At 34.5% G+C, this 24,885-nt stretch overlaps 1 protein-coding gene across 2 annotated transcripts in view; it reads left to right on the forward strand.

Moving 5' to 3' along the window:
- Nucleotides 1-24,564, forward strand: part of PPIL4 (peptidylprolyl isomerase like 4) — a 33,214-nt gene extending 8,650 nt beyond the window's left edge. For both annotated transcript variants that reach the window (XM_010993987.3, XM_010993986.3), the window contains exons 8-13: nucleotides 1,439-1,563; nucleotides 3,161-3,227; nucleotides 7,670-7,781; nucleotides 11,176-11,272; nucleotides 15,821-15,968; nucleotides 21,033-24,564. In XM_010993987.3, coding sequence (XP_010992289.1) covers nucleotides 1,439-1,563; nucleotides 3,161-3,227; nucleotides 7,670-7,781; nucleotides 11,176-11,272; nucleotides 15,821-15,968; nucleotides 21,033-21,284 — 801 coding nt within the window. In that variant the 3' untranslated portion in view covers nucleotides 21,285-24,564. The remainder of the gene's footprint in view (nucleotides 1-1,438; nucleotides 1,564-3,160; nucleotides 3,228-7,669; nucleotides 7,782-11,175; nucleotides 11,273-15,820; nucleotides 15,969-21,032) is intronic.
- Nucleotides 24,565-24,885: the final 321 nt, after the last annotated feature.

Raw genomic sequence — 24,885 nt, forward strand, 5'->3', positions numbered from 1 at the left:
GAGTGATACAATCCAGCAATTGTGCTCCAAGGTATTTACTCAAATGAGTTAAAAATTATGTCCACACAAAAATCTGCACACAAATGTTTATAGTAGCTTTATTCATACTTGCCAAAACTTGGAAGCAACCAAGATGTTTTTAATAGGTGAATAGATAAACAAACTGTGGTATACCCATATTGAATACTATGTAATTATTAATAGAAATGAGCTATTAAGCCATGAAAAGACATAGAGGAACTTTAAATACATATTGCTAAATAAAAGAAGCCAATCTGAAAAGGCTACACACTGTGCGACTCCAACTGTATGACTTTCTGGGAAAGGCAAAACTATGCAAACAGTAAGAAAAAGATCACTGGTTGCCAGTAGTTAGGGGGAAGGAAGGATGAATAGGTGGAGCACAGAAGATTTTTAGAGGCATGAAACTATTCTGTATGATACATGGCATTTGTCAAAATCTATAGAATGTACAACACAAAGAGTGACTCCTAATGTAAATTATGGACTTCAGTTAATAATCTATCAATATTGGCTCACCAGTTGTAACAAATGTACCACAGTAATGCAAGATGCTAATTAAAAAGGTAAACTGTTGAGAAGGGTGGAGTCCATGAGAACTCTACTTCATGTTCAGGTTTTCTTTAAACCTAAAAATGCTCAATAAAATAAAAGTCTATTTATTAAAAACAAAAAAAGGAATCCATGAGTCCAAACTAATAATGAATATATGGTAAGTAGATAATAAAGGAGTGCTCTTCCTTACAGTAGAAGGCAGGCTGGGGGACCATATAGAGATGTGGTAAAACTATAGATATGTAAGGGACTAGCCAAAAAGGAAAACTAAAAATTGCTCATTTGTGGTGAGGGAAGCAGAGGGATGATGGCATCAGGGGACATTTTAGTTCTTAAGCTAGTTGGTGGCATCATGGGTATCCTTTATTTTCATACTTCATAACTTAGGTAAAGTTTACATAAATTCTTTTTAAAATATATCAAATACTTGGGGAAGAAAAAGTGGAGATAAAATCGGGCTTTGAAGCCAGGTAGACCTGGGTTCAAGTCCCAACTCTGTTGCTTACAACTGTATAGCCTTGGGCAAGTTAGTTATTTAACCTTTTTGAATTTCACTTTACTCATCTTTAAAATGGAAATTGCATGGTTATTTTAAGAATTGGCAAAAATGTATATGAAATGCTAAGTACGGTATTCACACGAAGTCAGAGTCAGGTAAATATTTTGGCTATTAATATTGTTACTGCCAGGAAGAGTGGAGTTTTGAATTTCGAAGTCTATTTTGATTTCTTTTCCTGAGCCTGCAGTTTATAATGTAAGTTTAGATGTTTTAGGGAAATTAACATTGTGGGCCTGGATAGGATATTTATAGTGGAAATTAAACAAAGGAGTTGATTTATATTCTTGTTTATCTGTAATTTAGGTGGGAGACCTACCTGATGCAGATATTAAACCTCCAGAAAATGTGCTGTTTGTATGTAAATTGAATCCAGTAACCACAGATGAAGATCTGGAGATAATATTCTCAAGATTTGGGCCAATAAGAAGGTAATCTCTAGAATTAGTGAAAGATTTAGAAAAGTTAGGTATTAGTTGGTCATTTTCTAATGACATTTTTGTTGAGTCTGTGAACTCTAGGTGAATTTTATACTGGTGAGTTTTACAGATGAGTCTTTTGAATGGTAGGGAATGAAAATACGTATGAAAAAAATATATGAATTGAATGAGTCTCTCACTACCAACACAGGCATTTTCAACTCTAAAACTGGAAGTGAATGAAACAGTTTAAGTCTAGTTCTTTACTATTCTCAATAACCTTCTTTAGTATTTTAAATATCTGTCCATTTAAATTCTCCTTAGAATTTCTAGCAACCAAAAGTAATTTGAATATAAATTTTCTAAAATTTTTCTTTCAGTTTATTTTCCTGGCATTATCAATGCAATGCTAGTATTTCTATGAGAAAGGGGAATATTTTGTAATTGATTTAAAAGTATTATTTTATGTTTAGAATTTCCTTTCATGTTTTTTTCGTCTATGAAGCCATTTTTTATTCTTCCTATTGAAAGAAAAATCTTGCCATAAAATATTACCTGATTTTATTTCTCCACCCACTTACAATATATCGTGTTTATAAAAAATACTCCATTATTGCTATTTTTGTTTTTTTTTTAAACTGTAGACATTATAGACTGACTTCTTGCTAAGGAAGATGAGGATTCCCTTCTGTTTCTGTCCTCCCCCCTTCATTCTTGCCTCCTGCTTTGGTTATGTCATAATTTTGGTTAGATCCTTCCATTTTAATGTGTATTTAATTATTGCTAACAGCTGAACCATGTGCTGTGAAGTGATAACTTTTTCTTCCTTGTATTTCTTTGTTTTATTTCATGTTTCTAAAATGAGGCTTAAGATGCATGAGGAAAAAGCATCAAGCCAGGGCCAACCTTATTGGCTCTTTCACTTAGTTCTTAAGATAGATTAGTTCTGTGCAATAACTATACCTAATTTGACTAAATTTGAATTTGGTTTATATAAAAATTTAAAACCTTTAGGTAGTGATAGAAATGTTAGGTACCTTGTTTGTAGTGATAGTTTCGTAGGTGTATACATCTGTCAGAATTAATCAAATTGTACATCTGAAATATGTGTAACTTACTGTACAGAAATTATACCACAATTAAGTTGTTTAAAAAATTTAAAAAATAAAATTCAAAACCCCCAAATTAGAAGTTTGCTAATAAATATGTCTATATGTATGAATGTACATACATTATTCTACAGTAACATTAGCTAGTCTATGATTCACCTATATTTGGACTAGAAATAAATTAGGATTTAAAAGAACTTTTAGCAGTTAATTTCCTTTTGTCAAAGGACAGTTAAATATTTTTATCTTATTCTTTCTTGAATGTTTTAGAAATTCAGGATTGTAGGCCTAGGTTGGACGTTTATAGTAGAATCTGAATAATTTAGTTACTAGACTGGTAAACTGTTTTTTAAAAAAATAATTATTATTGAAGTTTGGAGAAATACAGTTCTGTGAATTTAATTTTGCCTTTAATAACTGGCTTATTTTGTTTTTTACTTTTGAAAAGTGAGAGTAAATGCTTTTTCTTTAAAGTCACTTTTTTCCAAACTTTCTTTCAGTTGTGAAGTTATCCGGGATTGGAAGACTGGAGAATCCCTCTGTTATGCTTTTATTGAATTTGAAAAAGTAGGTCATAATATAAATATATTAAGTTTGTATTTATTTTGTTCTTATATGGTATTAAAGTGTGAAAAATTGTAGAACTTTTTTAGTCTCTAAGATTAGAAAATCAGTTTCCCCTTTCTTTAGGCACCTGGAAAAATAACCTTATTATATTCAAATTAGGGGATAAATTTGACATCTGTTAATGTTAGTGTATGTTTTACTTTAGGTTTATGTTCAACCTATGTGAATGTGAACATAAAAATTTTTAAGTTTCAGGTAAAGTCTTTCTCATTCTATGAATAATTTTTCAGTGTTATTTAGGTAAATATGTAATTGAGTAACAGAAAAGTGGACTGGGTGTTAAGATCTAGATATTAATCTGAGCTCTGTCACTGACTAGCTATTCTATGATACCTGACATTTTATTTAGAATTCTTCTTCTGGGCATTACCTTCCTTATGAATAAAACTTGAGTATTGGATTAGTACTTTCTAGATCTAGAATAGTAATGATAGTTTATGTATTCAGGTAACTTTCTTTAAGCAGGCATTTTGCTACATGACCTACATTTAATCCTCACAACTCTGTGAGATTTGTACTGTCCTTCTTTTCCAAATGAGTAAACTGAGGCACAATGTGGTGATGACTTGTTTAAAATCATGCACCCAATGAATGTCATAGCCTTCTGTCCTGCTGTTTTATTTTCAAAGAAATAGTTAATAACTCAGTTAACATTTTATGTAACAAATATTAACTACTACCTATATTTATAAAATTGTTCAGATATAAAACATTGTTAATACTCATAAATTTTGGGTATTTTTAAAAAACCATCAAATTTAAAGGGGGGTATATAGCTCAAGTGGTAGAGCACGTGCTTAGCATGTACAAGGTCCTCGGTTCAATCCCCACTACTCCTCTAAAAAAAGAAATAAATGAGTAAGCCTAATTAACACCCCTGCCCGCAAAAAACCCCATCAAATTTAAATGTGAGTTATACAGTGACTAGGAATATTTGTATTAATTCTGTTTATTTTCTATACTTTTCTTCATCTGGTAAACAAAAGAGCTTGTATTTGCTCCTAGAATTTGAACTTAGGTATGTCTGATTCTGTTCCTAATGATTTTAGTCATTATGTGAGGCTATGCTGTTTCTTCATGCAGCTTTGGATTGACATGTGTCGAGTAGTAGCTCATTCTAAGTTACAGCTATTCCAAAGCATTTGTCAAACACCTATATTTCAGGCACTGTGATAGGTCCTAGGGGTACAAGATGAATAATAGATGGTTGAGGAGGACAGCACGTAACAAATTATACCTAGACCTGGTGCCAGGTGTACCAGAAGTAATACTTACAGGGTACATTGGTGTCAGCAGGAAAGAGATCTCTACCTTCAGGTTGCTATGAATACTTTATGTCGACTTGACAGTGTGATTCCATCATTAACACTAAGGATTATGTTGTTGATTTGCTCACAAGTATAATTTCGTTTCGTTTTTGTCAGATAAACTAATGACTGCCTGTGTTTCTCAGTCTTCTGCAGGTGTACCATTCACCACGAATAGGTCAACTGTAGAGCGTAGGGTGATTCTAGACTCTATGAATTCTTTATCATGATTCAGCATTTCAATTTTTGATGGCTCTTTTGCAGCCTTTCTCTGTCCTTGAAAATCAGATTAAACTACATTATTCTGCTTCATAATTCTCATGAGTGGTAACCTCTTTTTAAGTGTTCATTACTGAATCTTTTTTTTTTTCATGTTAGACAAGTTCTTTATGCTTTGGATAATCTGGTCAAATTTTTTTAAAAAACTGAATAATAAAATACATACAGAAAACGTGTAGCTCATGAGTGAACATCTTGATAAATTATCAGAGTTAATACACCCATGTAAATCACCACCCAAGTCAAGAAATAAAAATGTTAGCAGAAGATAGTTACCAGAATCCCTGAGGCCCCCCTTCTGTCCCCTTCCTGCAACTTCCCATCACTGCTACTTCTGGTATCATAGATTTATTTTGTCTAATTTTAAACTTGGTATCAATGTAGACATAGTGTGTGTTTTTTGTGTCTAGCTTCTTTTGCTCATTGTTACATTTGTAAGATTTATACATTATTGCATATAGTTTTTAACTTTTTTTGGTTAATTTTCATTGATATGGTATTTTATTGTGTGTATGTAAATTTTCATTGACATATAATATTTCATTGTGTGTATATGAACTAGAGTTCTTTTCTGCTATTGATGGACATTTGGGTCCTTTCCAGTTGACTGTTACGAATGTAGTACTGTAAACCATTTCTATCATGTCTTTCAGTGTACAGATATGCATTTTTGTTAGGTATATATCCAAGAGTGAATTGCTGAGTAGGTATAGCTTTAGGAGATGATTCCAATCAGTTTTCCAAAGGGTTCGTCATAATTTTCACTTCTACTAGCAATGTGTGGGAGTCCCTATTACTCTGTATCTTTACCGGTTCTTGATATGGTCTGTCTTTTAGATTTTACATTCTACTGTGGTTTTACTTTGCATTTCCCTGATTGAGCCCCTTTTCATATGTTTATTGTCCTTTGAATGTTCTTTTTTAAATGAAGTACCTGTTCAAGACTTGGCCACTTTTTGATTGGGTATTTGCTACCTTTTTATTGATTTGTAAGAATTTTTTATATTTTCAGGATACAAACTTTTTTTGGTTGTATGTGTTGCAAGCATCTTTTGCTCTGTGGATTGCCTTTCCCCCTTTCTTAATGGTGTCTTTTGATAAGGAGAAATTTCTAATTTTTAGTTCAGTTTGTCAGTATTTTTCTTCCATGTTATGGCCTGTTTTAAAAATACTTGCCTACTCCGAAGTCATGAAAATATTCTCTTTACTGTCTTTTGAAGCTTTGTTCTGAAATTATCTTTCCCATTTAGATCTGAAATTTGATTTTTGTGTACTATGTGAATCATGTTAAATTTCATTTTTCTTATATCAGATAGCCAGGTTACCCAGCACAGTTCATTAAAAAGGTTACCTGTTCACACAGCTCTTCAGTACCACCTTTGTCATAAATCAGGTGTCCACATACATGTAAAGTCTTATTTCTGGATGCTGTACTGTTGTACCAGTCTGTCTGTCCTCACACCCCTGTCAAATTGTGTGAATTACTATAACCTTACAATGTCTTAATATCTGGTAGTGTGAGTCCTCCAACTTTGTTCTTGAAATTGTATTGAAAATTTGGATAGTTTTGTCCTTTTAATTTCCATATGTATTTTTAATCTCAATTTTGAAGAGATTCCTTAACTATTGTTTGAGTATACATTCATCGAGTACAAATATTCTCCTCCTGAAAAAAGTATCAGAGAACTTTTTCTTTAGGGAATTGGCACAGTGATGGAATTATGTCTGGAATTATAAGTATAATCAATTAGATTAATCAAATATACATTAATTGCCTACCACGTGCCAGATGATGTTCTAAATGATATAGATTCAAAGATGAATGAAACTTTGTGTATATAGTCATGGAGTTTATAATTGGTTTAATTCTTGACATACATAGTAAATAAATATGATTATAACTGGTTCTTTTATCTGCTTCTCTTTGAATTGTTTCTAGTTGAGTTGTGACCAGATCAAAAAATGAGTTTCCAGGAATCTAGGAGAAAATTGATCAGTGCTGGGTTGAAATGTGTCATTTCCAGTCTTCAGATGTCAGAAATGGAGATGTAGGGTTCGTCACGTTACTGACAGAAGAATTTCTGTGTAACACATACCTTGGTATCATAGGCCCACAATCTATTATCCAAAACCCTTGGGAATAGCTATTTTTTCCATTTCAAACTTTTTCAGAATTTAGAAAGGTAATTCTTATGTGTGTATATGTGTGTGTGTGTGTGTGTACATGTACACATATCTGTGAATTTATTTGATAATCCTCTGGGTCAGCATTCCATAGTCACAAAAATACTTCCCTGATGAAACAAATTAATGTTCATACTTAGTGGAATAATCCAAAATCTAGGTCAGGTTTTGCTGTCACATGGATTTTAACACCAAATTTATAAAAACAGCTTTCAATATTCAGGGTATTTTAGGGTTTTGAGTAAAAGGGATTGTGGATTTATATAACACTATTGACAAGTACATGTATTTGCACTGTAATCAGACTGCCTTGGTGCAAATTCTGGTTCTCATACTTGCCAATTGTGTGACCTTTGGCAACTTCTGTACCTCTCTAAGTGTCTGTATTCTCTTTGAGAAAACGGAACTAATAATAGACAATACCTCATAGAGTTGTGTTATCAGAGTTAATTGAAATAATAGACCCCAAGCATTTAACAGCATTCGGTGCATAAATAAGTATTCAAATTTTAGTTTTAGTAACAAGAAACTTTTTGTACTTTCACTATTTGTTCTAGCTGCAGGAATCTTTTCCATAATGATTTATACTTGAGTTTTTATAATTACTGTCAGGAAGAAGATTGTGAGAAAGCGTTCTTCAAAATGGATAATGTACTTATAGATGACAGAAGAATACATGTGGACTTTAGCCAGTCTGTTGCAAAGGTTAAATGGAAAGGAAAAGGTATGTTGGTTCATCTTTCTTTGTTTCTGTTCTGCTTTGCATGCTTGTATGTGTGTGTATGTGTCTCCTTTGACAGTGCTGTTAGAGATGTTCAGTGGTGTAACTGCTGCCATTTGATTTCACGTAACTTGTCTGGCACGTAAGATAGAAGAGGGTGTGTGTGAATGTGCATTATGTGTATTTTAAACTGATGATGAATATATTTTCTATGTTTGACTGTAACTAATTACTTACAATTACCCGTTGTAGACATGACATGTTTCCAAAGCAGGTATTATGACCTGGTGGTGGTTTGGTTCTTCTAGAGGCAAAACTCTTAAAAAAATTTTTTTTTTTTCTTAAGAGTGTTTGTTTTAGTTGCCATATGGTACAAAATTGAAAAGATCTATGAAAAGGTGGTGGAACACAGTCTCCCTTCCACTCCTGCTCCTCTACCCAGTTTCCCTTCCCAGAGGCAGCCTCTGCTACCTGTTTCTTTTGTAACCTTCTACATATATTCTTTAAATACATATAATTTCACATATTTAAATATGTATGTTTATACACATATATAGTATATATTTATTTGATGTTTAGAATTTCATGTTTTTCCTGTATATATATTATGTATATATAGTTTTCTCCTCTAAAAAAGGAAATACACACAGAGTTTTCTCCTTTAGGCAAGGAAAGCACAAGTGGATGCAAGCCATACATACTATTTCTGTACCTTGCATTTTTTGTTTTATAACACATCAAAGAGATAGTTTGTATCAGTGTATAAAATGACAATATTCTTTTCAATGTGGCACAGTGTTCTGTTGAATGTATGTGTCACAACTTATTGAACCAGTCCTACTAATGGACAGTCAAGTTGCTAATCATTTATTTTCTGTGTATTATGTCCTATCCCTAAACATGTGGCATTTCCCACATATGCATATACACGTCAGATAAACTCCTGGTAGTGGCATACCACCCTGAAGGTTGACTCTGTGGTATGCTGAAATCATGTGGGTTTTTGATTGTCGATGCAACGTTTTTAAAAGGTTTCACTCTAGTAGTAATTCACCGTGCAATGCTAAATTGTACTAGGAACTTTAGGACTACTTTCTTTTTCTGTAACACTTTATTTCTCATGATTTTTATGAATTCTTTTTTTCCACATGTGATAATTATAGCTATGTGATCAAAAGAATCAAATAAGTACATTTAGGAACTATCAATGAGCTGGTGGCCTAAGCAGTACAGTTCTGGTCCAGTAGTCCCACCCAGTAGCTCTTCTGTGGGGCTTTTTCCCAGAAAGCTAATTAAATTTTGTCATTTGGGATATATATATATATGCAGTGAGTATTTATTTATTTATTTGCTATTTTTTAAAACATTTTTTATTGAGTTAGTCATTTTACAATGTTGTGTCAAATTCCAGTGTAGAGCACAATTTTTCAGTTATACATGAACAAACATATATTCATTGTCACATTATTCTTTTCGCTGTGAGCTACCACAAGATCTTGTATATATATTTCCCTGTGCTATACAGTATAATCTTGTTTATCTATTCTACATTTTGAAATCCCAGTCTGTCCCTTCCCACCCCCCGCCCCCTTGGCAACCAGTTTGTATTCTATGTCTGTGAGTCTGTGCAATAAGTATTTTATAATTCCTCATTACAGAGAAGGAACTTGAGGCATAATCTTGTGAAGTATTTCACCCAGTGTCACATAAACATGATTTAAACAGGTCCTAACTAGTTTGTCGCTTTTTCTCAATTGTCTCTTCCTAACCCATTCTCCCACTGAAGAAATGATACTGCCTTCCTAAGTAGTTTCAATGTAGTTTATTTACAAGATGACTTCTCAGTGAATTTCATATTTTTCTAAAATAAAACATCACATAAGAGACATGCTTCAGTTTCACATGTCCCATCATAAACGTGTATTTTGTTGTTAATCTCTGTTAATTTTGAGATAATTTTGTATATTATGGATTCACATTTAGAAAGTTGAGTGTATCCTGTGCTCCATTCCCAGTGCTCAGTACTTTCCCTTATAGCCTTATTTAATGATTCCATAGCTCTGTGAAACGTTGATGTTATTTTCAGTTCATAAATGAAGAGAATGAGTTTCAGAGAACTGAAGTGTCTTACCTCGGACCTCCCAGTAGGGTCAGGATTTGAATCCAGAACTTCTCAGTTTAATCTGTTGCTCCTTCTGTCATAACATAACTGCCTCATCCATTGTGAGACTGGTAATGGCAAGCACATGGCAGATAGTTGTTTCAGTGATGAAACAAGGCTTGTTTGTTACAGTTACCAGTATTTTAACTCTTACAGCTGTCTGTTTCACGTTTATATGAACCATTGTCTACTGGCCATTTTTGTTTCTAGAGCCTCTGGAATTGCCAGGTAGATTCATCTTGTCCTTGATGTCCTCCCCCCACCTTTTTACTTGTATTCTCTCCTTTGTTTAAAGACTCTGGTGACAATCAAGGTATATGTAGGATTCGCAATCAAAACACCTGTTTGCCTTCCTTGTGCCTTCAACTTGGCCCTTCTGTATGTAGGAAGCATTCCTGGTGGAAACAGTTCCTCTTGCTGGTTGAGGGGATAGGAAAGGCAGTTGAGTCACAGGTCTAGGATGTAGGTATGAACTGGGTCCTCATCTGGTAGGAGACTAGGTTTGAAAGAAGGAATGTTCTCTCTTTTCCTGGCCCTGCTACTGTAGGCTGGTTAGGGTGTAACAGTAGGTCCTGTTTTTCTGAAGGAATTGGTGATTTCATTCTTGGCACTTGTGAGGAATAAAGGTGCTCTTAAGGAGAAATTTCAAAGCTGAGACAGTTTATCTTTGGTGCTCTTGCCAACCTCCCCCGCCCCCCATCTCTTAAGGGACATTCTGCATACATCCTGCTGTCCTCTCTCTGCTTGGTGCTCTGTTGAAATTTTAGGGCAGAATGTTTCTTTTGACATATCAGAGGTCTTTAAACCCTCACTTCTTCCAAACTTGTAAGCCTCTCAGATCACATACTTGGGTCCCAAGCCCTCAGTTTCCTTTGGGCCTAATATTCTCATGGACTTCATGGCTGTGCTTAAACCCTGCGTTATTTTCTGGTGATTGTATTCTCTGTGTAATTTAGGATTTGGAAGTTTGGTGTTGTAATATTCATGTATATCATTAGGGGGCAGCATGTGGCTACCTAGCAAAATGGATGTCTTGAGATATCTGATTTCAGTTAAAATAGTAATGGAGAATGAATTGCTACAATTCTTTTTTCTTCTCAGCCTTTTCTATCCCCTGAGATATATGCCACTTATAAAATAGCTCTTATATATTATACCTTTATAAAATAATTACTGTTCTTGGTTCATCAGGTGATTTTTCTTACTAATTTTTTCCCCCCTTTTTAAAATAAACAGGCGGGAAATACACCAAGAGTGACTTCAAGGAGTATGAAAAGGAACAGGATAAACCATCTAATTTGGTTCTGAAAGATAAAGTAAAGCCCAAACAGGAGTATCCTTCACAAGAACCAGTTAATCAGTATGTGTTGACCGTCCACTCCGGAGAGTACTGTGTGATAGAAAGAGTCACAAAGGCCGTAGAAGACAAGGTTCCTGAATCCCAGTGGCTTGTGGAGAAATCACTTAGTTTATCTTTATCTCTTTTCACCGTTTTACATATGGATACTTTATACTTTACTTTTTCAGTATATTCCTTGTATGGAGAAGGTTAGTGTTGAAAGAAATCTTTAGCCTAATTCTTTTACCTCCCTGCATTTAGGTTAAGGTTAACACTTACTCTCAGATGATCTGCAGGTAAGATTTGTATTTTCTGTGTATAATCTTAATGTTTTAAATTTCTCATAATCAGAAATTTCTTTTTCACAGCTAAGCTAAACCCTTTGTGTTAACCCTTCTATATGTTTAACGTCTTTGGAGATGGTGACTATGTAGATAACAAAATCCTGTCATTGTCTCGCGTGAGTAGATTCTTTCGGCATAATACATGGTCAGTCTGAACAGGTGTTTAGTTGGGCTCCTAATGTGTGCAAGAGTTGACTTTTTTAGGATTAAAAAGAAATCCTTTGACTTGACCCTTTAATTTACAGATTCTTCTAAGTTTTAGTTTGAGACAAGTAAGAAGCAATGAAACATACTGTTCATATTATGTCATTTTAATTTGTTCATTGATTCTCTCATTATAAATATCACTCGACACATGGCAAAGGTTATTTCTTTTGTGATTCTTTCTGGTAAATGGTTTCTTTGTTTCCTGGTTTCTGTTGGTATTTTAGGGATTCTCTTTTCCCATACTATATAGACATTTTTTTCCCAAGTATTTATCAAGGAAAGATGAATATCAGGTTGACCTGTTAGATACATATTTTTAATGTATTGGCTGCCTGCAATGCATAAAGCATTGTAAGGTGTTAGAGCTGGAGTAAGTGTGGAGTATACTGACATAATCAGCATGAGGAGAGGTTTCACATGCAGACAGAACAAGCAGAAAACAAAAGATTGGTCTGAAAAGATGAACATTAGTGAGGGGTATGATTGAAATCTTAGAATCATAAAAGGTATGGGTGGAATACACTTGAAATTTATTCACCAAATCTTTGAAATTAAGTTGAGGCCAACCATGAGTAACTGCAGCTGGAAGAAGGGGAATGTGCAGGGCAAATGGAAGGAAGTCCGGTCGTGGAGTATAAAGGAGGAGGCACCTTCCCCCTGTAGAGGGTGTTCAGGCTGAAAAGAAAGAATATCTAGGATTAAAGCATTTTAAATTCAAGATTTAAATTCAAGATGATAACTTAGAGTTAAGAAAGGAACTAGTCATGTTTGAGAATAAAGCTCTAGTCCAGGGCTGTCTAACAGAATTTCTGCAGTGATGGAAATGTACTGTATCGCCACTAACCACATGTGGTTATTGAACTTGTGAAATGGACTGAGGAACTGAATTTTGAAATTTGCTTAGTTTTAATTAATTTAAATTTAAACCAGTACACATGGCTAGTTTGAACAGTGCTGCTTTTAACTTTTTGAAGTTGATGGAGAAGACAGACATGTCCTGGTGCAAACCACTGTTAACCCCTCTCAAACAGAACACTGAATGAGAGAGAGGAATCCCTGAGTCTTACCCTGATCATCATCCTACTGATGCTCTTTATGTTCTCAGTAATTGATAGGTTTCGTTTATAATCTCAGGTACAATAATAGAGGGACAGAACATATATTTTAATATGTAACATATTTTTTTTTACATGTTACTTTGTTACTCTGGTGAGGAAAGGGGATTCTGAGGATAATCTGAGTACAGATAAATTACTTAGAAAGGCATGGGATGTACTTTATAGGTCTTGAGAGAAAGAGAAATTGCTGTAGAAGTGTTATTAAGAGAATTCAAAAACAGAAGAGGGAAGTTTAACTTGGCTGGACTAGACCTCAGGGAAGTAATGGGGGAAAAGAGGTCAGGGAGATCACAAAGTTGTATTTAATTCATAGGATTTTGGAGCAATTTGACATCTTCTAAAAGTCTTGATTATAGTGGTCAGTAGAAGATAGTGGATAAGTGAGGAAGGAAGAGATATAACAAGTGTGTTGGTGGTGTTACAAGCATTCAGCTGACACTTATTTGGCATCTGTTACATGCCCAGTGAAATTTAGCAGTGAGACATAACCCCTGCTCAGAGGGACCTTGTGTTTTATTTTGGAGTTGGAGGAAGAACAGACATTAAATAATCACTATTAATTATATATGTCTGTAGTGTTGCAAGGAAGTACATTTGTTGGATATGGAACGTATAGTAGGGGTAAGTCGGAGGATCCTTAAGTCATACTATAAGTAGTGACATTAAAGCTGCAGCTTGAATATGGTGGAGAGGAGGGCTGAGGTGAGATACTGTTTCCTTTCACCGTGATCCATTATTTAAGAAATAAAGTTTAAATCTTGACCCAGTATAGTCCAAGTGAATCATTCACACACATACATAATTGAAACCAAAATGTCATAAAAAATATTTTTATTAGGTGCCATGTACTGTATTTTCTATTCTTTCTTTTCTTTTTTTTTTTGATGGAGGTACTGGGCATTGAACCCAGGACCCCATGCATGCTAAGCATGAGCTGTATCCCTCCCCCCTCTATTGTCTATTCTATGTTATTTTAAAATGGTGGCTTTTAGTGACCCATTAAATAGATTTTGCACCCCATTGGTGGATTACTATCAGCTGTTTGAAAAACACCACTTGGAAACACTTTAGACAGGGAGCAGCATGTGTAGGCATATACTGAGGTGAAGTCATAAGCAAGGGCTTTTGAATTCATACCTGAAAAAGGAAAACTTCCAGCAGCTACTGTGGAAATGCTGGGATGCAGTATAAAGGAGAAACATTGGAGATAATGGAGTGATAATAGGATGGTGCACAAAGGTTAAATAACAACAACAACAATAATAATAATAGGATGATGCAGGCTAAGTAGCCATTGTGAGCCATCTTGTGAAAAGCCAGGAGGTGCAGTGTTTCCTGTTGAATCTTGTACAGAACTGAGGCATCCCTGGAAGCACAGACCTGGCAGCATGAAAACAGCCATGAAGCTCTTGTCCCAGGGGAAGTATGTCTGCTTTTACTCTAGTCCCACACGCCACTGAAATAGCTCTGTGTTTTGGGCTTCCTCCTGAGCTTTCTTTTGAAAACCACTATTCTAGTCCTTGTCAGCCTTCCTCAGAATCTGTTTTAGAGTTTGAGATTATTTTTAGCAGAGGTTGTAATAGTTTTACATTTTCTCTTATTCTAAGACATTATAGTGTATTAGAAAAAACACTTATTTCTAAATTAAAACGTATTATAATTTTTATAACACATTCGTGTGAAATTTATTGACTTACAGTTCTACTACCTACACAAATGAAACTTTTTATTTCTCCTTGTTTCTTTCAAGCCTTGCTCTTTTATAAAGGTGCAAAGTTGTAATCACTGTATGGTATATATAGTTTTTGCTTCAAGCTTTTTTTACTTTTAATTTTTCATAAGCACCTTTCCAGGTTATTTCATAGGACTCATTTGTCATTGTTAATACTTCCTTTATCATAATAATATCATGTGGAAATACTCTGAAGTATTTAAGTATATCTTTATTACTAGGCTGTTTATTGTTCCCAGTTTCTGTTATTAAAAATAATCCTATTATGTATGCAGTCGGCCCTCTGCATCTGCAGGTTCCACATCCATGGATTCAACCAACTGCAGGTTGAAAATATTTGGGAAAAAAATTTCCAGAAAGTTCCAGAAAGCAAAACTTGAATTACCCTGTGCAGGCAGCTATTTATGTAGCATTTACATTTATTAGGTTTTATAAGTAACCTAGAGATGATTTAATGTATAAGGGAGGACAAGTGTAGGTTATAAGCAGACACTGTGCCATTTTATATAAGGGACTTGAGTATCTGCGGCTTTTGGTGTCTTCAGGGAGCCCTGGAAACAACCCCCTGTGGATAATGAGGGACAACTGTACCTTTGTTCATTTAACTTAGTGTTATTTTAATTTTTTGGTAAATTTGTATTTGAATTTAAATATAAATTGATATGTATTGCTAAATTTTCTCCTATAAGATTAAACAAATTTACACTCAGAAGAAGAGTCACATGAATATATTTTTCATCTTTTATACCTTTTCTGGCATTGGGATTTGTAATGTCTTAATTTTTTCTGGTTAAAAATGTTCCTCATTTTCTAAGTTTAAGATTTTTCATTATTGACAAATATGTTTCCTTATTTTTTATGCTACTTATATTTTCATTTGTGAAGACAGTTTTATTTCCTCTCCATATTTTTTGCCCACTTAGCAATTGATAACTCTTTATTTAAGATTAGGATTCTTTCCATTTTTCCTGACTATGTAATGAAGTAAAATATGAGTTAGTTTTGTTTTAAAAACATACTCTATGCTTCTGAGATACTTACTGCTTTAAAAGTTTACCTTTAGCTTCCTGGCCTCCCTTTGTTTACCAGATTCTTTGTTTTGAGTGTCAGTTCTCACATTTTCCTTAACTAGCTGCTACAGTGCAAAATATGATCTTGTACTAGAGGACCAGGCAGAAGACTCAAAATCAAGTCACTCACACACAAGTAAAAAACACAAGAAGAAAACCCATCACTGCTCTGAAGAAAAAGAAGATGAGGACTACATGCCAATCAAAAATACTAATCAGGTACTTACTGATGTCCTGACTTGGTAGAGAAATAAGTACCTTATCCCTTTGTAAATTACATTCTGATGATGTAATGTTGGAGGTAAGGGTACAGTTTTGAATAGGGATGGTTGTGTTCCTAACTCTAAGATGTCAAGTGGTTTCACCAGGGTAATGAACTTTAATTTTCAAGAATATAATACAACAAATTATAAAATACTGTTTTCAAAGTGTCTTAACATATCATATAGTTCCACATTGTGAAGCAAGAGTGATTTCCATATCTGTGGACACTCACTTACTCCCCATCAAAAACAAGTATGGTAATGCTAAAAAAAGTTCTTCTAATTCATCGTATTAATTTATCATTAAGTGTTATGTACAGCACTTACAGCTCTTGAAGTTTTAGGACCTGAACACCATCTATGTCCTTCTGTACTCTATGTATGAAATAAAAGCAGCACTTAGAACTAACCTGATCATCCTCAAACCATTCCTGAACAATACATTTTCTGAGACGATAATTAAAAATTCCCCAAAGGAAATTATTTATAAAGAGAAGAGTCATTTCCAGCCTGCATTTTGGCTCTCAGTTAAGTGAACAGCAGATTATATTACAGCTCCTTGCTTTGGTTTTGCCACCTGAGGACGTTTGAACTGGCCCTGGTAGATGAGGAGGCAGAGGGAACGCAGGACGATGAGAATGTCAAGTAAAGACGCAGAGGTGGAAAGATGGAGTATGGTTGGCAAAGTAAAGGATTTGCTGTCAGAAAAGCCAAGTTTAGGTTTCTACGTTGCTACCTCATCAAGTTATCTAACTTTCTTGGTCACAGTTTCCTCTTCTGTGAAATCAAGATAATATTTATCTCCCAGGCACATCGTTAAGATTAAGTGGAAAAAAAAATGTGTGTGCAAACATTTCCTACACTGGCTGTTACTATTACTTTTACTATTATGGTCAAATTATTATGTTTTAAATCATTTGGAATAGTTTCTGTCTGTAGTAAGGCCATTAACTGGATTCATATGTCAGTTTGTTTATTTTCTATGTTTAAGGATTGCTTTAAAATTTTTGTTTTGTAGTTTTAAAGACTGTACTGTTCCAAAGTAAAATCTACAAAATAGTACTTACAGAGAACCAACTTATATTCCTGTCCTTTCCCCTTTTTCGTCTTTCCCCAAAGCTAACCATTTTATATGTTCTATGGTTTATTTTTTATTTAAAAAATTTCAGCAAGTGCATATTTTATATATATTCTTATTCCCCAGTTTTCTAGACAGTGTATCTTCCTGCTTCTTGCTGTCGTCCAGCAGAGGTCCAGTCTCTCTTCTTTCCATAGCCCTTTTGCTGTTCAAAGATTCCCATCCATCATGCCCTGCTCTCAGTTTTTAAGTTACACCCTTGTCAGTCTTTCAAGTAATCCTCACATGAATCAGTAATAGCTAACATCTTCTGTGTCCTTACAATACGAGGTGGGTACTGTTGTCTCCATTCACAGCAAAGAAATTAAAAAAGTAAAGAGGTTAAGCTACTTGCACATGGTTTTACACAGCTAACATGTAATGGAACCATAAGTTAAATTCAGACTTGCACCCCTATCTGTTCTGCTGCTGCTCTTACCTGGGATGTATTCCTGTCAGCAGATTTCTTTCCTAAATCCAGCTAATTCTAATATAATTTGTCCCATGGTATAAAATTCCAGTGTGAACTAAAAGGAACATCTCTCTCTCTCTTAATTTTTATACTCTATTAGCCAAAGACCACCTCAGTCTTTTTTAATGGTGGCTATATCACATTTCTATGAATGCTTAGCATGTTTTCCACTAAAAATCCTCATTCCCATTGACCGCTCACCTCCCCCTGCCGCATATGTTCCTTTTAGCTACAGCTCCTCATCCTGCACTTGTACATGGACTCCTCAATGATACACATTAGTGTGTTTGAGATAATCTGAAGACTGGCTGCATTTTAAGCCTGTGGTTCCCATCCTCTCACCCCTGCCTTTTTGTGAATCTTTTTTATCTTACTGTTTGATTGCTTAAAACTTTACAGTAGCAAATGTCCTTCTCTTTTGGCAATAATCTCCTAACTTTATTTCTCCCCTCAAAGTATCTTAAAGCAAATGTTTTTTGACTTTATACTTCGATTTAATAATGCAGCTGTATTCATTTTCTTTCTAATAAAACAGCATCCATATTTAAGATTTCAGTGGGCATAGGCTTTTTCTATTATTCTGATTTTTAGCCCTTTGATTTTAGTCTCAAGAATACATAATCATTAAAGGGAGTTTTCAGTGCTATGTGATTTTTAGATATGGCTCAAATTTTCCTATTTGTTGGCCTTTTTTCTTGGTGAGCTTAGTTTCCTAAGAATGTTTTAACTTAGATTTCTTCACGTTCTTTGTTTTTTATTGAATGACAGCCTTACTGTTCAATTCAAAATCTCTGTTTAATTTTTCCACCTCATGTCTTAATTCCAAGGTGGTTGGTTACTGTGTTGTTGAGGTTTGGGTTCTAGTGAGGTTACAGGAAGTGAGTACTCAACTGTGGGTTGCCTGGCTGAGAAGTACTCAGACTGGCTGGCTGTCCTCTGTGGTTTTCATAGGTGTCAGTATTCTTATAATTTGGGACTCTATTTTTGCTGTCATTTTAATCACTTAATGTTAGTGATTTAGGTGTAACTAAATCTGACTTATTCCCAGGGACCTCAGCAAGGACCGCTTTTGGTTGATTTTTAAATTTTTAAAAATTTTTTGTGATTACTATGCATGAAATCATTGGCTAGGTTAAGTTGATTGCTTTAAATTGGCCATTTTATGGTTCTTTCTTTTTTTTTTTTTTCAGTTGCGTGCTGGTTTAATCATCTTGTCTTATGTCTGAAATGTATAAAATGATAAAAATTTTTAGAAGTCCATGCTGGAAAGGACTTAGAGCTCATCTGATTCATTTCCCTCAACTTAGATACGAAGGTTCTGGCCCCTAGGCCCGTGGGCCTTGTAGTTCAGTGGGACCGCTGGAACTTTAACGTTTACTTTGATTTAGTCAGGTGTGGGAGTTTTTCACTACTCTGTACCATGCCCTTTTCAATTTTATATGAAAAGTTACTAATCAGTTAAATAATTACCTACAACTTATGTGGATCTCCTCAGTCTCAGTTTCCTTATCTCCACGGTCAGGATAATACTGTACTCCAGAAGCACTTAGCACTGTGCAAGCACATACATATAGGGTCTTTCTAATACTGCTTAACTTTTCTCCTTCATGGGAACAGTGCTAAACCTTGCTTTCTGGTTTTCACTTCTACTCCTTGCGTTAGCCTTCTCGCAGCCAGTCCAAACCCTAACCCATTTATCTTTGAGGCTCATTTCAGGCACTTTATAACTTCTCTATGAAACCTTCCCTGATAAAGCTAACCTCAAGAGTTTTTCTTGTTTGACACATCTCCTGAATGACAAAGACCATTTGAACTTAGAGCTGCCCGACTTCAAAGCTTGTGTAGCTTTGAAAACTATACCAAGTAGGAGAGGTTGTAAGGTTTCAGTCCATTTCATATTTTCAGCTTCCTCAGTTTTTTTGAAGAATTAAGTACTGCGTAATCTTTTCTCTCTCTCTCTTATTTTAAACCCTCAAAGCACTCAAGTGCTTATTTGTATACTAATGTGCTGAAGACTTTATAGATTATACGTCTCTCCATTTAAAAAGTTTTTTCCCTCAACCAGTACAGAAATAAGTAGTAGGTGTACAGTCAGAATAGTACATGGATATTTACATTTCATACATATTGCAGGAAGCACAAAATAATTCTTTTACCTAGGGATGTCACATTTTGCTCAAAAGTAGTTGGTAAAAGGTCAAACTAAAATACCTACTCATTTTACTACCTCTAGGACTCTTACAGAATGACAAGAACTATTGGCATTGTGTGGGAAATCATGAATCAGTTTCTAATGAGGTGTTCCATAAACACTGATTATAATAATCATGTTAGATCTGTTTTCACACACTGCAGTCTCTCTGCCAGCCATAATGTGTGGTATCTAGACAGCATATGGAACAATTATGAATCCGTTACTTAAAACCTAGTCCTTGACCTTGGATATCGCCACTCTGGATTTTAAACCTTGACATTCACATCTGCTATAATAATGTCTTAGGTGACAGAGTTGGGACCCTTGGGAGTTCAGTCCTTAGAATTTTGCCTTTCCTTTGAGAAATCTTTTAAGAAAGTTGAACTTTTTGAATTGTTCTTGAAAGAGCATTGGCTCTGATCTCTTTCAGTTTCAGCCATTTCCTAAGATATTCATTTTAATTAGAGATAAGACACAGATAGAATGGTTGTAACTAGCCCTTTTCTATATGGAAAAGTTACTACTGCTACTTAAGAATAGAACCAAATGTACCCACTGGGTAGTCTTTGGGGCAATGGATTATTTCAGTGTTTCTTAACTCATTTAAAAAAGTATGTAAATACTGATTTTTTAATAAAAACATCTATTAGCTTAGTTTAAATAAAACAATTTATCTGAAGATTTAGAGAGGAGCTGTTATTAAATCAACACTTTAAAAATAATTGCTCAGACCAAAGTATTCACAATCTGTTTTCTTTTTAGACTGATTTGTCTAAAACCTCTTCTAGCTATGTTATTTAAATGATGTCTTCTTTATGGGATTCTCCTGGGAATATTAGTAGTTTTATTGCAGACCAGTGATGGAACCACGTTTTTGGGAATTGGAGAAGGGACAGAGAAAGAGGTGACCATACACAGCCAGAATTCTTGGTATTGCAATTTTGCCCCAAAGACTTATTTCAATTGGGCTATTTCAGTTCCTTGTTTTTAGATCTGATCCTTCAGGTTAGCTGAAATAACAGGTACACAGTAATGAGATGGATGAGAAAATGGTTAAGTCTTTTTCTTAGTTATTTTTGCTTTTTAATTTACAAGATTCTTGGCATTAGTGGTAGTGTTCAAATTTGAGCTGTTAAAACTTCTTGCTAATGGGGACTTATTTAAGTTTTATTAATTGACAGTGCCTACAAAATGATTATTTTACTGATTCACTTATAACTCTTTATTCCTTTGACAGGATATCTACAGGGAAATGGGCTTTGGTCACTATGAAGAAGAAGAAAGTTGTTGGGAGAAACAAAAGAGTGAAAAGAGAGACCGACCTCAAAACCGAAGTCGGAGCCGATCTCGAGAAAGGGATGGCCACTATAGTAATAGTCACAAATCCAAATACCAAACAGATCCCTATGAACGAGAAAGGAGCAAAAAGAGAGACCGAAGCAGGAGTCCCAAAAAATCCAAAGATAAAGAAAAATCTAAGTACAGATGAAAGAGGAATCAGACCTAATTGGCTAACATTTACACTTTCTCGTATAACTTAGAGTACCAGATGTTCAGATTTTGTGTCAAAGCAGTTAAAGACTCTGCTTGTTATTATTATTATTTTTTCATGGTAGGATTATGGCCCTTTTAGATTAACACTGATAGTATAGGGCGCTGAAAGACAAAAAAGAATTAAACATTTTCTTTGTATACTTTTTTACACTAATTGTTATACATAAATAGTAGTCTTCATTTTTATAGTCACTCATATTTTTCAGTCCTTTTTAAAAAATGATTTCATACCTACAAAAATACACAAACATGTATATACAAGGTATAAAGAATAATAATTTGTACCCATCAGCCAGCTTAGGAAATGATTATTACTGGCACTTTAAAAGTGCCCTCGCCTCTTCAAGTAATTATTACTCTGAATTTTGTGTTTGTCATTCTCTTGTTATTACAGTTTTACCACATATGTATGTATTCCTAAGTGGAATGTTAAGTTTTGTATGTTTTTGAATATTTTATACATGGTATAACGTATGTTTACTTCTGTGAATTGCTTTTTTCAACCTAATGTTTTTTGAAAGTCATTCATTTGTACTGCCGTATTGTGTTACATGAATAGAGCGTAATTTATCCATTCGTCTGTTGCTGCATGTTTGGGGTTTGTTTTCATTTTTGCTGTTGCAAACAATGCTGCTATGAACGTTCTGTATCTAGGAGTGATTCTCTTGGTCATGTGATACTGATCTTCTTCTGTGTAAGATAAGGCCAAATTACATTCTCCAGTGGCTGTCCCAGTTTATACCCCTACAGGCACTGTATGAATTACCTTTGTCTTGCATCATTTCTAACACTTTTTAATTTCAGACTTTTAAATTTTGCCAGTCCAATGGCTGTTAAGTGGTATCTTAATTGTCGTTTCCAGCAAGAAGACTACTATTATTCTTGTGTTTGTTTTGTAGGAAACTTTCTTCTTGTTCTTTTTCTCTGTTTGCTTTTAAGGTTTCTCTTGATTGCTGCTGCCGAGTACTTTGATCATGGTGTGCTTAGTGTAGGGTTTCTCCTCCACCTCCCTCCATGTTTCTTCTGCTGGGGGTGGGTTTATAGTTTTCATCAAATTTGGTATTTTAGGGCTATTATTTTCTTTTTTTTTTCTTTCCTTTTTTTTCTTTCCCTGTCTCTGTCCTCCTTTCACTTCTTTCCCTCTGGGACTGCAGTTGTATGTTGGGCTACTTGAAATTGTCTCACAGCACTCTGATGCTCTTTTTTTTTTTTTTCTAAGTCTTTTTTTTTTTCCTTTTCCTCTATGTTTCAGGTTGTATAGTGTCCATTGCTATGTCAAGTTCCTTAAGTATTTACTCTCTTGTTAATCCCACCCAGTGTATTTTTCACCTCATAAATTACATTTTTAAACTTCAGAAGTTCCATTTGGGTTTTTTTTTTTTTTTGTATCTTCCATTGTCTCTCTGTCACAGGCTTATGCTTTCCTCTTTTTTTTCTTTTTTTTTGAATTTCTGAAGTATATTTATAATTGCTGTTTTAATGTACTTGACCATTCTGTATCTGTGTCATTTCTTGTCAGTTTATATTGATTGATTTTTCCCTCATTATTGGGTTGTAATTTCCTTCTTTGCCTGCCTGGTAAATTTTGGATTTTTTCATTGTTAGGTGCTGGGGTTTTTTGTATTCCTTTAAATATGTTGAGCTTTGTTCTGGGGCATGATTAAGTTATTTAGAAACAGTTTGATCCCTCCGTGGTTTGCTTTTAAGTTTAATGGGATAGGACCAGAACAGCTTTAAATCTAGTGCTACTTTGGCCCACTACTGAGATAATACCCTTCTGAATAATCTTCCCTGTGCCTGGTTTATTATGAGATTTCTCCACTCTGGCTTTAGGAACAAGAGCTATTCTGAGCCCTGTATGAACTTGAATTGTACCACCTATTCTTTTCTGGTGGTTCTTTCCCACCTTTGGGTGGTTTTCTCAAGTGCATACACTGATTAGTCAAAGACTCAGGGGAACCCTCTGTAGATCTGGAACTTTCCCTCTGTAGTTCCCTCCTGTCTCCAATACTCTGCCCTACAGACTGTACCTTGGCCCCCCTGAATTCTCTGCCAGGAAACTCCCCAGCTCTCCCTGCAGTAAGCCCAGGCAGTTGTCAGACTTCCCTGCTTTGTTCTCTCAAGAGTCACTGTCCCTTCACAGTTGTCCAATATCTGAAAAACTTTGTTGTATATATTTTGTACAGGTGTTTAGTTGTTTAATATGAGGAAGATAAATCCTGCTGGAATGGAAGTCTCATTGTTTGAATTTGTGTTTCATAAATGCTAACAAGGTTGAGCTGTTTTTCATATATATTCATTCCTGATTGCTCTGTGAAAAGCTTATTCCATGTCTTTTGCCCATTTGATATTATGTTGTTTTTTTCTTATAGATGTCTTTAAGGAGTGTTTTTTTAAAAATGGATTGTGGATACTAGTCCATTTTTACTATTAGATGTTGCAAACATCTCTCAGTTTATGGTTTCTTTTTTTTACCTATTGATGCCCTTGAAAGAGCACAAGTTTTAAATTCTCCTCCAGCTTTTTAATATGAAAAATTCATGCATATATAGAAACACGCAAAACAATGAACTTCCATATACGTTCCAACCAGATTTAACAGTTAATAACATTTGGTCATTGAGCAAATTGAAAATAAATTGAAAACATCATGATATTTCATCTTTCAGCATTTCATCATACATTTTCCAAAAAGCAAGTGTCCTGTATTACCACGATACTATTATCACACTGAAAAAAAACTGAACAATAATCCCATGATATTTAATATATATACAAATTTCTCCCATTGTTCCAATGATACCATTTTTAGGTGTTGGCTGGTCTTTAAACCCACACTCAACCAAAGCTCATGTTTTGCATGTTATTTTTGCCATTTTACTCTCTTAATCTAAAAGAGTTTCCTACCCATCCACCCACCCTAACCACCCTTTTTTTTTAATTGACTTCTTGAAGAGTTCAGGCCAATTGTTTTGTAGAATAATGCACGTTCTGGAATTATTTGATGGTATCTTCATCGTGTCCTCTATCCTATTTCCTATAAACTGTAAGTTAAGTCTATAGATGTTTGATTAAAGTTAGCTTATGCATTTTAGGTAGAAATTTTTAAGTTAAATGTCAAATTTATTAGCCTTTTCCTGTGTGTTTTGTGCTTTTTGTATTTTGTTTAAGAAATCCTTAATAAAGGTATTCGCCTATATTCTAAAAGTTAAAAACTTTTTTTTACATTTAATTTTAATCCATACTGTGTGTATGTGCATGGTGTGATAACAGGGATTCAAATTCACTTTTTTTTTTCCACCAGTTGTCCAGAACTTACTATGAATGGTTCATCTTTCTCCTATTGATCTGTCATACAGGTTTATATATATGGGTTTTGTTTCCTGGGCTCTCTGTTCCGTTGGTTTATTGTTTTTTTCCAGTATCAATATCAAACATCTACATTTCTTTGGCTTTAGAGAAAGTCTTGATTTTTAAGCAAGTTCCCTCAATTTGTTTCATTAAGAATGCCTTGGCCCTTTTTTCTGTGCAATTTT

The sequence above is a fragment of the Camelus dromedarius genome, chromosome 6 (genome assembly GCF_036321535.1).
Source record: "Camelus dromedarius isolate mCamDro1 chromosome 6, mCamDro1.pat, whole genome shotgun sequence".
NCBI classification, from domain to species: Eukaryota; Metazoa; Chordata; class Mammalia; order Artiodactyla; family Camelidae; genus Camelus; species Camelus dromedarius.